Consider the following 12,443-nt stretch of genomic DNA (forward strand, 5'->3'; position numbering starts at 1 on the left):
GAAATGGTTACTTCCTAATGCCTACATAGTCATGATGGTCACTATGGCACACGGTCCCACACGTGTGTGCTAAACAGATTACGAAAATGTTAGAGAAAGTCTGGGTAAATGATAAGATAATTGCTCAGCATTATGTCCAAAATTGCATGATTTGCCTACAGCACAATGTGGGGAAGGGGACGGTAACGCCAAGGGGTAGCTTTGGGCCTCCTTCTGTCCGGTTTGAAGTGATTCATTTTGATTTTATTGAGATGGAACGGTGCAATAGCTTAAAATATGTCCTTGTGGTCATTTGTGCCTTTAGTAAATGGGTTGAGGCTTTCCCTGTCAAATATGCTACAGCCATGACCACTGCGAAAATTACGATAAAGGAGTATTTCCCGCGGTTTGGGTTGCCAAGAGTTATTTGGTCGGACAATGGTCCACATTTTGTTGCTGCTGTAATTTTTAAAGATATGTACAGCACTACATATTGATAAGCGATTTAATTCGGCTAGACATCCTCAAAGTGCCGGGTTGGTAGAGAGACATAACGGTATCCTAAAGAACAAACTCGCTAAGACGTGTGCTGGTACCAAACTAAAATGGCCGGACGCCTTACCGATCGTGTTACTAGCCATGCGCACTACCCCTCAAACTAAGACTGGGTTCTCTCCATTTGAGGTGGTGATTGGGAGGCCTGCCAATATTTGGGCTCTTCCGAAACCTAAAGCACTGAGAAATGTTGAGAATGTATTGCTTTCAGACTACTGTAACCAGGTGACTAAAAATCTGTATTTCATTTATCATCAGGTACGATCAGCTTTACCTGTACGTTACGAGGGCCCAGGATACAACATCCGGCCTGGAAGCTGGGTCCTGGTGAGAGCATACGAGCGGTCCTCTTGCCTCGCGCCTTGCTGGCGGGGACCATTCCAGGTCTTGTTGGTCACCCAAACGGCAGTGCGGGTGGCTGGAAAGAAGAACTGGATACATGCGACGCATGTCAAGAAACTTCCTCACCCGACGCCGCACGTTACAGAAGAAACAGAACCCCTCGCTAACACTGCAATCGATGATCCTGAAGCAGCAAATAGCACTGTGAGTCGGAGAATCCCTCTGAGCCCGTGGGGTTTGGTGAACCTTCCATTTTGTCTCCGCACTCTTTGGAAAAGTCATTTCCGGAAACCATTGCTCCGAATTCTGCACCTTCCGTTGCCTCTGATACGTTGCTTCCCTCAGGAAGTGACGTTACCTTATTTCCGGATCAAACAGTGCCGGAAAGCACCAGATATAATCTTCGGCGGAGAAAATAGACCTACAGAACGGTTCGACTGTGCATTCAAGAAAAGGAAAGGATCATTAAGGGCTTGCTTTTGCCCAAATTTGAGAAAGGGGGTTCTGCCGGCTAGGGTTGGGGAAGGACTAAGAAGCAGCGCAACCGGGGGGTCACCAGCAACGAACATTGGGGTTTCCATCCGAAAAGTACGATGCCTACCACCGCTACTGCCCGTATTGGACTTGTAAATAAGGGGGTGACCAACTTGGACAATGAACAATGTGCCTGGGCCCCGAAAACGTAATGCTATGTTTTGATGATAATAACTGGGGTTTTTATAGTAACTGCTTTAGGATTCTGGTGCGTCGAGGAGATTTATCCTCTAGAGCCTCTTTTGCCAACTGAAATTGTACCTACTGTTTTTACTCCTTTTGTACATTTGCATACTCGGTCACCTAGGCACTCTCAGCATAGACAGAAGTATCACAATAATACTATGATGCTGATTATGAATTTGACACATGCCATTTTTAACAAAACCAATTTCTGGGTCTGCTCGCATTTACCGCAACATGGAGATAAAGGGCTAGGGTTGGTATATTCATCCCTTACCTTTGACGACTGCTTGTTATGCCTCTCTTAGAGCACTTTTCTTTGGCCGATGGAATGATAGCATCTCGGGGAATTTTGATGGAACTAATTTGAACAATTTTGAAAAACGTGTTCTGACTCCCCTAGGATGCTCGCTTTTCGCAAATAGGAGCAATCTCAATGTTGCTTCAATTAGGCCTTCTGATAGACTATCTCGTCCTTTCCAATCTTTGGTTTCCTTTAAAATGGCTCTGATAGGCAATAAGGATGATGTGCTTCCTTTTTACTCTGTTAACCATAGCCCCTATTCAGTTTCTTTCTGCATACAGAGGAATGGTACCCAGTCAATGGGAGATTTTAAAGGCTGTGCCAACGTTGCAAATTTGACTGGGGAAAACAGACCTTTGTATGTGGGCGAACCTGTCTATTTCGTTTGCGGTAATGTAGCATTTCCATGGTTGCCCAGGGATTGGCAGGGAACCTGTTATTTAGGGATCCTGTTACCTGGGGTATTCATAGCAAGCACTTTGGAAGTTTCAAAGGCTCGTCCACGGCGGGACGAGAATGGTGATACCCCCGCACAAGTGATGGGAGATATAGCGAAATCAGTTGTGCCATTTTGGGGGCAGATAGCAAATTTCGAAGACATGAGACTAGCGAGAGTACTGGAGAGAACCATCGACCGGACCAGAGATATACTCTATGACATGACATTAGAACAGAAAGCGATAAGATTAGTAGCACTCCAGAACCGGATGGCATTAGATTCATTCTGGCTGAACGTGGTGGAGTATGTAAATTAGTGGGGTCCGCTTGCTGTGTTTTCGTACCAGACTCCTCCCCAACCATTTTCAAAGCAATTCAGAATCTGCTCATCCTTAGCTCAGAAGTGCATGTTCCCGAGGGGAACTGGAATCTTAGTGCTTGGTTTTGGGATTTCTTGCGATCTTGGGGTTGGAAGGTACTTTCAGTTTTGTTGATCATTTTGGGAGTTCTGCTATTCCTTTGTTGTTGTATCCAATGTCTGCCTAGTATATGTTCGATGCTAGGGGGATGTTGTGCTCAGGCGATAGGTACGATAGGACACAAAGTATATGCCCCGGATAAAACTTCCAAGGAGTATGTATTAAAAGAGATCTTAGTGAACGACCTGATGGCCATAGATATCTCTGACGGCGATTCAGGGTGTATGGACGATGACGTATGGAGTTACTTGCAAGGAGATCAGAAGTAGTTTTAGCACCTGGCATAGGCCAAAAGGAGGGTTTGTCAAACTGGATATTAAATTATGCCTCCTATTGTAAACGATTGTATGTATATTGGCCTACGCCAAGTTGCTTAAAACTGTACGCGAATAACTCTCTACGGCAAGGTCTTGACCTTAGAAATTGATGTAGGCCGCCATCTTGAATCAAACCGCCATTTTAGGTTCTCTTGCTGTGTAGAAGTCATCCTGTACATCAAAATGATGGACGATGCCATTCCGAACAGAATCTGATCGACATGACCTCCGTGTACAGCTAATGTATAACTTGCCTGCAAGCCACTTGTTAGGGTCGTGAACTGAGACCTTGTCCTTCTGTTGACCTGCATGTAAATGGTTACCTGTATCAACGGAACTGATCTATGCGCATACTGATGTATGCATTAGAAGATTGTCCTGGCAGAGACCCTAGACCAGTAATACATTCATGGAATGGTTAACCCGCGAAGGGGTTGGACAACAGGCTGGAGAAATGTATAAAAGTCTGAATGTCCCAATGTACAGTCTCTCACTGAATACATCGAACCCCGTTGAAGTTCGTTGTGTTGTACTGCGGGCCGATAGCAATCCGATCTGTCATTTCACCTTGTCATTGCTTGACCTCAAAATAAAGTACTTTTTATGTTCCTTTGTAACCAATGTTTGGTGTGTTTCCTTTGGGTTTCCCCGCCTCATATTATTTTTCTCTTTTCACATTTTGACCAGTTTTAATTGTTTGTGTTTATTATGAATATTATACATTAACAGCAGTATAAACTCACCCGTTCTTCACGGCCTGCTGTAAGGATTACAACAATCCTCCCTTGGCGCTTGCGTCCAGTTCGCCCCATGCGTTGCACAAGCCGTATTGGACTTTTCTGAGCATCAAAACATACTATGAGGTCAACTTCTCCAATATCCAAACCTTCTTCTCCAACGCATGTGGAAACTAGTGTATTGTAGCCACCATCACGGAAGCGTTTCATCACCTAAAAAATAAATAACATTTACATTTGGGAAGTGTACAAATGATCCTTTAACGTGGTTAAGTATCTAGTGAGTAGCACCTTTAACTGCACATGTGACAGTTTACTAACATCCCTTTTAATTTTAAAAAAACATGCCAACTGTACTATACCATTTTATCCAAAGTGTTTAAGTGAGTTTAGAAGCTAAAATCTTGCTCACTTACATAAAGGTTGTAAGCAAATGCCCTTAAGAAAAACAGAAAACAAACATTATTGAACTTCTCTATGTACTTAAAGGTGAAATTAAGGATCATCAGACAAAGTTGAGGGTCCTTTATATTAACCTCCATAGCCACTGATTATTTGTATACAAATGGTGTTTGAGAAAAAAACAAAAAAATGCTTTTTTGTACATGAAAAAAGGCCCTCCAAATTAAATAAATGACATGACTTTTTTAATCACTGAATCAGCAAACTTATATAGTCACAGTGAAAAATGTGTGCTCTGTTTCTCATAACAAATGGATTAACTACACCTAAACATATTTTTAGATTTTGGCTCAAGAGTGTCGCTCTAGCAACACTGAGAGAAGCACATGCTGTTGGTATTGCAATCACTATATGGAATTTGTTTAAGACTACACATCTGCTTTAGTGATTTGCCACTATTCCCTCCTATTGAATCTTTCTGCCATTGTGATTTGTGGAAAGGTGAACCATCTGTCTGTGATTTAGTTTTAATTGCTTGACTCTGCTGTCAATTTAATGGCAAGAGTCCTAAATGTCTAGGCTTGACAAACCAGTGATTTCATGTTGCTCTACTTTCTTATTTTAAGTGCATGTTATATTTTTAATCAAGTAATTTAATTACTATTTTTATGTATAATGTTAAGAAATGCATTGCTCTCCCTAAGTAATGGCGTGTTTGCTCAGGGCATTTGAGGCTGCACTTAAAACATGATCGACAAAAGCTTGTAGCTGGGGGTGGGGCATGGAAGGGGAGCGAAATGGAACTGGAACCAGCATTTTAGATAAATGGCATATCAGCCACTATTCCTCCCTAAAACCATGCACATACTCCTACCAACAATAAACTGGAGATAAAATACTCACAATAAAACAGGAAACAGGAGGATCAGTGGTAACAGCAGAGCAGTGCCAGAGAACATGAAAGAGCTCTAATATTAATTCCCGAGTTAAAGAGGAATTCATGGTAAAATGGTATCTTACTTTATAGGTGTAATTAAAGGATTACAAAAACATTGTTTTAGATTTCAAATCTAAATTAACTAAAATATTTTCTCCCATTGGAGATTACATCTTTACTGCCACTTCAAAAATTGTGCGAGTACAAGAATCCCACTTTAAAGTCCATGAGCCAAGGTCATAAAAGGCCTGGTTGTCATTTTGGAATCAGTCGACGCTGTGATTGCAGGCGCCCGATTCTGCCACCCTTCTTCCCATCCCTGGATTGTATTCCTCTACCCTGCCACATCAGGCCTTTGCAAGGCCAGTTGCCTCAGCTGGGTCACTGCACAAGCACATAGCTCAGGAGGATATCTCAGAGGCAACGTGCTCGCCTTGGATGCAAGACGACACAGAGCAACAGAGGTTCGATCGCCGGGTTCACGCTTAGAAACCTCTGGGTATTAAGCACATTATAAATAACCTATCATATCATATCAGTCTGCTATGGAAGGATGCACAGGGCCTGCCATTGTTTCACTGCTTTAGGGTTGTAGCCACTGATTGGATCTGGGTTTGTGCACCCAGAGTCTCCTGGGGAATGCTGCACTGTAATACTGCCTTCTTCAAAAGGGGGCGATATATGGATCCTATAAAGTTCCTTGGGCCAGGCTGTGTGATCCATCATGTACTTGCTCTGGGATTGACATTACACAGTGGCTGGTCTCAACTATATCCCTGTCTCCTCCAACCAACCTCAATTCTGTGACTTTGTTAAAGGCCGAATACAGGGCAAATTGCTTACTACAGTTACTTCTTTCCTAAACAATTAGCATTCACAAGCAATAACAAAATACAGAATGGAGATTTTAATCCCACCTTTGATGAGGACTTAGATAGGTCAGCGGGGGATGCAGTTGCTACGACTAGCCATCTAAAGAAATACTGTGAACCTTCAGTGAGCAGGCTTCCACAATGCCAGGACATCTATGCTTCCAAAGGACAGAGAATTTACTTTTTACATGGATATTTATGGGGTTTGCGCTTGCATTGCCCATATCAAAGTTGATGACCAATGCTTAGGAATGTGGGTAGCGCCACGATTGGAAACAAAACATTCTATAATCATGCTCAAGTCTTCTTTAACACTATCCTTTAAAAATTGAAGACCAAGCCTTTGCAAACTGAGCCCAACACAGATAAGTGACTAATTCTGAAGTGTGAAATGTCACCAGGAACTGTCTCAAAGGCTAGGGAGGAATCTCGGGTACGTAAAGCTAGCCGACCCAGGCCCTCATCAGTGCTGCCAGCTGGAGGTGATCATGGCTACGATCCATAGAGCCACCACCCTACAGTTTAGAGAGGACCCACTGGTGTAATGCTACCCACCTTAATCACGCCCACCATCATTGCCTTCTAGGTATATCAGAACCCGAATGTGCTGAGAAAGAGGCAAGTCGTGTAGCATAAGGGGGAGCCATAACAATGGAAAAAGGGAAGGCCCAGTCACCCAGGTGGGCCTCTTTCCATGCCGAACATGTGCACAAAACAGCAGCAGCTTTGCAAGCCGGACAAGAGAACTAATACACACCACTGCGGCCAGGCATCCCTTCACCGCTGCAGTCTCAAGTAGCAACAAGAAGGATTTGCAGAGCAGAGAGGAGCGAACCCACATCAAACAGGGGCACTGACACAAAAGACAGAATTTCAGCCAAACTCAAAAATGACTGCACAGCTATTTGTATTTGTATTTATTAAGCGCCTTACACCAAAGCGCTGTACAATTGAACAACATAATACATAAATAAAAAATAACAGCTGAAGCAAATACATAGGGAATCATTCAACAAAAACAGTGAAAAGAGCAATTAACTGAGGGGGATAGGTAGGGAAGAGGAGAGGGAGAGGTGATGAATGGTAGGAGGAGGGAAGGGAGGAGGATGAGGGGGGCAGGTAGGAGAGGGGGGAAGGCAGTTAGGGGAAAGAATAAGGAGGGGGAATCAGGAGGAGGGAGGAGCTTCAGGGAGGGGAAGGGAGGAGGAGAGATTTAAGGGAAGTGCGGAATGAGGTGAGGGTGGGGGTAGAGTGGATAGCAAGAGGGAGGGAGTTCCAGTGTAGAGGTGCTATGAGTTGGAAGGAGCAGAAACGGGAGGAGGCACAAGGGGAGGGAGGTACAGTGAGAAGGAAATGGTCAGCAGACCGAAGAGGACGGGAGGAAGAGTAGAAGGAGAGAAGGGAGGAGAGATAAGGGGGAGCGAGGACAGAGAGAGATTTGAAGACAAGACATAGAAATTGAAATTTAAGCTGAGAGTGAAAAGGAAGCCAGCCAAGGGAAGAGAGAGGGAGAGATGGAGTCGCGGGTGGTAAGTAGACAGAGGGTACAGACTGCAGAGTGGTAGATAGATTTAAGAGGGGCAAGATGAGACGTAGGAAGTCCAAAGAGTGGGGAGGAGCAGTAGAAGAGGCGGGAGAATATGAGGGAGGAGATTAGGAGTTTAGTAGCGTGGAAAATGAGAGAAGGGCGGATTTAAAGCCTTCAAAGTACTTGGTGTGTACAGATTAGCCACATTGCTTAATTATAAGCTCCACCCATTCAGAAAGGCCAAAGGAAGCTCAATAGACCACTACTAATGGAAAAACAATATTATACAGAGCAATACAATTGTGGAGAAAACCAGATCTTGTGTGGCACTTATGATGGACCATTAGTTGAGCACTAAAAATTCAAAGAGCAGAACAAGTTTACCAGGTTGAGAGGTCCCAGAGAGCTAAGGCTACTGACAAGGTTCTGTGAGGTGTCGGGAATGAAACTCAGACACCAGTTAGCCATGTTTTTGGTTAAAGACTTTTATTGAAAATAAAAGGGTTTGTGAAAAGGCATCCCTGACGTTGCTCTAAGAGGAATTTCCCTACATAAACCAAAACTAAGGATCTGCATTTGTCAGAATGTCAAAATCAATACTGTCCTATGCCCAAAGTTATATTCTGAGCCTCACACTAAAACTAAACTCTAAGCTGAAACAGGAAATGTCTAACATTGGGAGTTTTAGAGTGTTCACAATAAGATAAATGGCTCCCACACAAAAGTTCTTCCAGGACAGAGATCGAGGCTGGTTCGCTACCAATGGAGTTCTCTTTGCTCTCCAAAGTCTCACATATAATAGTTCACTTTTCTTTTTTAGGTCCACAACAGATGACGTACAAACTTGTTTCATTTTGCGATTGTATTCCCTTCAGAACACCAGGTATGCTTTTGTGACAGGATGGTGCTTCTTCTCTTCGGGACAACAATTCCTATTCTAGTCCTGATGTTTCTTCTCAGGACCTCTGTATTACTCAGGCTTGTTTGTCTGACCTATTCTTCTACCAGGCTTTCTTACTTTCACTCACTTGGGATTCCCGACATATTCTCCGTCCAGGGCCTCTTATTTCACAGTTGCGACTGCCTGGCACACTTTCCTGGCAGGACTTCGTGTTCAAGCACTTGTAATGGCCTGGTATACTTTACTGCCAGGACTTCTTATATTCACACAGGGCTTCCGCCCTTCTCCAAAGTTGCATATACACTTTCTTTGTCAAACTGTCCATCAAATATATTATCAGGTCTGGCTTTTCCCCAAATGCGCATAACATATATCCTTTTATTTTTAACAGGTTTATTTGCTGTCCTATCTCCCTTATCACATTAAGTCCATTCCTTCTTTCTTGCTCCGTAACTTGTGTTTGGTTTACTTTCACTTGGCATTCCCACCGAAATTCCCCAGGTTCCCCACTGCCTCTGGGTGGAATCACCGGCTCTTGTTGGCATCTTCTGTCTCTCCCACGCTCAGCCGACAAGGCAACTCGGCCTGTTTCCTTCTCATGGGTGCTTCTCCTTGTTTCCTTCGTCTCTCATGGCTTCGACTTCACGGGTCTGCTTCTCTCCGGGCTTCGGTAAGTAAAGGGCTGCTCTTTGTCAAATGTGAATGCCAAGGGGTCTCTCACTGGTTCCTGGCGTTCCCGTAGCGTGTCCTTACGCAGCCGCTTCTTCCTTCTCTGGTGAGCCGCATCCCTCCATCACACAGGTAACGCTTTTTAGTCTCTTCGCCTTCATATAGAGATGCGGCTCTCTCCCACCAGCAGCAGAAGTTGATTCCCTGCTTCATTCCCGGGCACAAGTGTGTTTCTACAAACAATAGAGTGCACGTTGGTCTTCTGGCTTTCACTGATCTTCACTGTTTGGTTCAGCTTCTTCGTCCCAGTACTTTGGTCATTCTGGGAGATTAAGTTCACTTTTATGAATTGACTTGGGAAACTTAAATATCCATTTCCAGTATTCTTAAATAGTGAAGGAGTCCTGAATTATTGACGAGTGGAATTGGAGACGGTGATTTCCATATTCTTCATGGGAGAAGGACTGGACGTATCACAATAGGCCATGAAGGTCTTGGATATGGGTGGGTTATACGCAAAAGAAAATCGGGGACACAATTTTTTACCCTATGAAGCCATGATATCTGCCCAGAAGTGGTCTCCTCCCATGTGTCCCTCCCTCATATAAGGGCCCCCACGGTCAGGTAGCGGCTGCTGTTCCCTGGCCACACGGGAGGAGGTCACTGCCGGGAAATCAGTGATGACTCCATCAGATTCATCACAGTAGAGAGGTCTGAAAGAGCTTGGATTTTCTCGACAGTTGAGAAACCCAAGAGAACTGACCAAGCGGACAGGTTCTTGAGGGCTGAGAGAGTTCAGAAAGCTGAAAGAGCCAAGACATCAGGGACCGCTGAAAGGCGCAAGCGAGCTGAGCAAGACGAGAAGTCGCTAAGGCATGGCCAAGCTGGGAGACCTGTGAAGATTTCTTTCAAAGTGTATAGAAACTTGTCAACAGCTTCACCAGAAAGTAAATTATGTATTTTGGTTGTTAGTACAGCCCTTTTTCTGTTCTATAGGACCGGCCACATTCCCAGTAGGAAGTAAACATATACTATGCTTGTGAAGCTTCTCGGTTTCCACAAAACAAAACAGTGCTTACGAACCACATGCTCACTGGAATGTATCTGATTGCACTACCATAATCATAAATCTAATACTAGGAAGACTGAAAAATGCTGGTAAGCATTGTTGATAGATTTTAAAACAACATCTGGTAAATGCCGCATAAATGAAAGTTACTCACCGTAGTGACTAGAGTATTGATAGTCCATAGTCCCCTTTCCTCCATTCTTGTGGGCGTCCCCCAACATGGGGACGGTTATTATTATTATTATTATTAATGGAAACATTTGGCAGTGAGAAATTGAGCTTCCCCTTTACATTTAGTAAAGCGTGGGTACGTCCCGCCGACGCACCACCTTCCAGCACCTCACCTCAGCCCCCTTTCAACACAATGGATGCTTAGATACCTAGCTACTATTAGTACATATTAGCCCTTGGCATACTAGCAGGGAAGGTGGGTGGGACGTATGTAGGAAAGGGGACTATTGACTATGAGTACTCTAGGTACTATGGTGAGTAATTTTAATTATTCATACGTCCTGTCCCCTTTCCGCCATCCTTGTGGGTGATTCCACCGAACAAGAACATAGGGTCGAGCTGTGACAACCTGCCTCATATCGAGGACGAAGCAAAAAGGTTCTACAGAACCGCCAGACCGAATTCTGCATTGCACCTGTAGCTGGTGTTAAGGTAGTAGTGCTCACAGAAGGCCGACTAAGTGGCCCAAGTAGCAGCCTTGCAGATATCCCAAGAAGCAGGTCTCTGAAACGCATTGGCCATGGCCTTCGGTCTGACCACATGGGCATGAATCCCATCAGGAACTGATTTTCCCATGGCCGTGTACACCTCCGAAATGGCCTGAACCATCCAACACCTGATGTAAGTCTTGGAAGCCTGTGAAGTGAGGAAGGAGCCTTCAAAAGTCACAAACAATGCATCAAACCTCCTGAAGGATTTTGTCTGGGAGAGGTAAAACTTCAGGATCCTATTGAGGTCCAAAGAATGCAGGGCCACTCTCTGCCTCTAACTGCAGGTTCAGGAAGAACACCGGCAGGCAGATCTCTTGATTCAGATGGAATGGAGAGACCACCTTGGGCAAGAAGTTTGGGAGAGTGCGCAATAGGGGTGCAATGGTAAACCGGTATACCGGTAGTAATACCATGACCATTTTCATTTACATATAATAACCATTGCATGGTTTACACCGGTTTTACCGAATTAGGGATTGGCAGTGAAGCCACAGCCTGCTTTTCTAATTTGGTGCACGCGCACACCCAGTAAAGACTGAAATGGCTTTCTGTTGCACCTAGGTTGGGAGACAGTCTGCCCAGGCTGCTTGTCTTGCAGATGTGCATATCAGCCACTGGATTGCCAACCAGCAATGTGAGAGGCACACAACATTAACATGCCAAACCAGCGACGGGAAGTTGTTGTGGCTCCGAGACTCCGGCAAAGATCAGATTCGGAGCCATGTGCCACACCCGCATTGCTTCGTTCCCTGGGTACAAAAAAGTAAGGTATGCTGTTTTACCTAATGCTGGAATTATAATAAACACAGTGTCACAGACAGCACACGTTTTACTAAGCGATGGTGTGCTCTTCCGCCGTAACGAAGAAAAAAAATACTCCTGTTCAATTTTAAGTAACCTTTCTCAGTTCTAAAACACTGCGCCTGCTTGCAGCAGTCTCCAATCCAGACGATCCCTCCTTGCAAAGGCCCAGAAACCTTGCAAGCAAGTGCAAATGAGAAAACAAGCTCAAGAGGAGGTAACACAGAGGCTGGAGATGACTGCAGCAGGGCAGGCGGTATGGGAGGCCGTGTCTGATTTCAAGCAAGGGATACTTACAGTAAAACGAGCATTTATATTGCGTTTTAATCAACAAGTCAATTCACATTGGATGGTAGGAGGTGGTCAGACAGAGAAGCCAATCCTGTTGCTTGCAAATCCTGTTCCCCAGACCAGACCAATGTAAAATGCCAGTTTTGCAGACTTTGCAAGAGCTTGAGTGGCATATGCGAGTACGTGTAGAATTTAGGTGCTTGGGCTGTGCTGGCTGGGCAAATACGAGTGCAGTAATGGTCTTGATGTAAGAGTGGCGGACAAGACTGGTGGCTTCCTACGCCCAGTGATCATAGTGGGCATCCTGACTGCAGCTGGTAACAGCAACAGGTTTTCCTCGGCACACCAAACAAGCTGGACCTCTTGTGAACTGGACTTGCACT

The 12,443-nt window shown here is 44.6% G+C and overlaps 1 protein-coding gene across 2 annotated transcripts in view; it reads right to left on the reverse strand.

The window, feature by feature from the left end:
• FANCM (FA complementation group M) overlaps window positions 1-12,443 on the reverse strand; it is a 1,896,264-nt gene that overhangs the window by 737,538 nt on the left and 1,146,283 nt on the right. For both annotated transcript variants that reach the window (XM_069638749.1, XM_069638750.1), the window contains one exon: window positions 3,875-4,081. In XM_069638749.1, coding sequence (XP_069494850.1) covers window positions 3,875-4,081 — 207 coding nt within the window. The remainder of the gene's footprint in view (window positions 1-3,874; window positions 4,082-12,443) is intronic.

The sequence above is a fragment of the Ambystoma mexicanum genome, chromosome 14 (assembly GCF_040938575.1).
Source record: "Ambystoma mexicanum isolate Mex_15411 chromosome 14, UKY_AmexF1_1, whole genome shotgun sequence".
NCBI lineage: Eukaryota > Metazoa > Chordata > Amphibia > Caudata > Ambystomatidae > Ambystoma > Ambystoma mexicanum.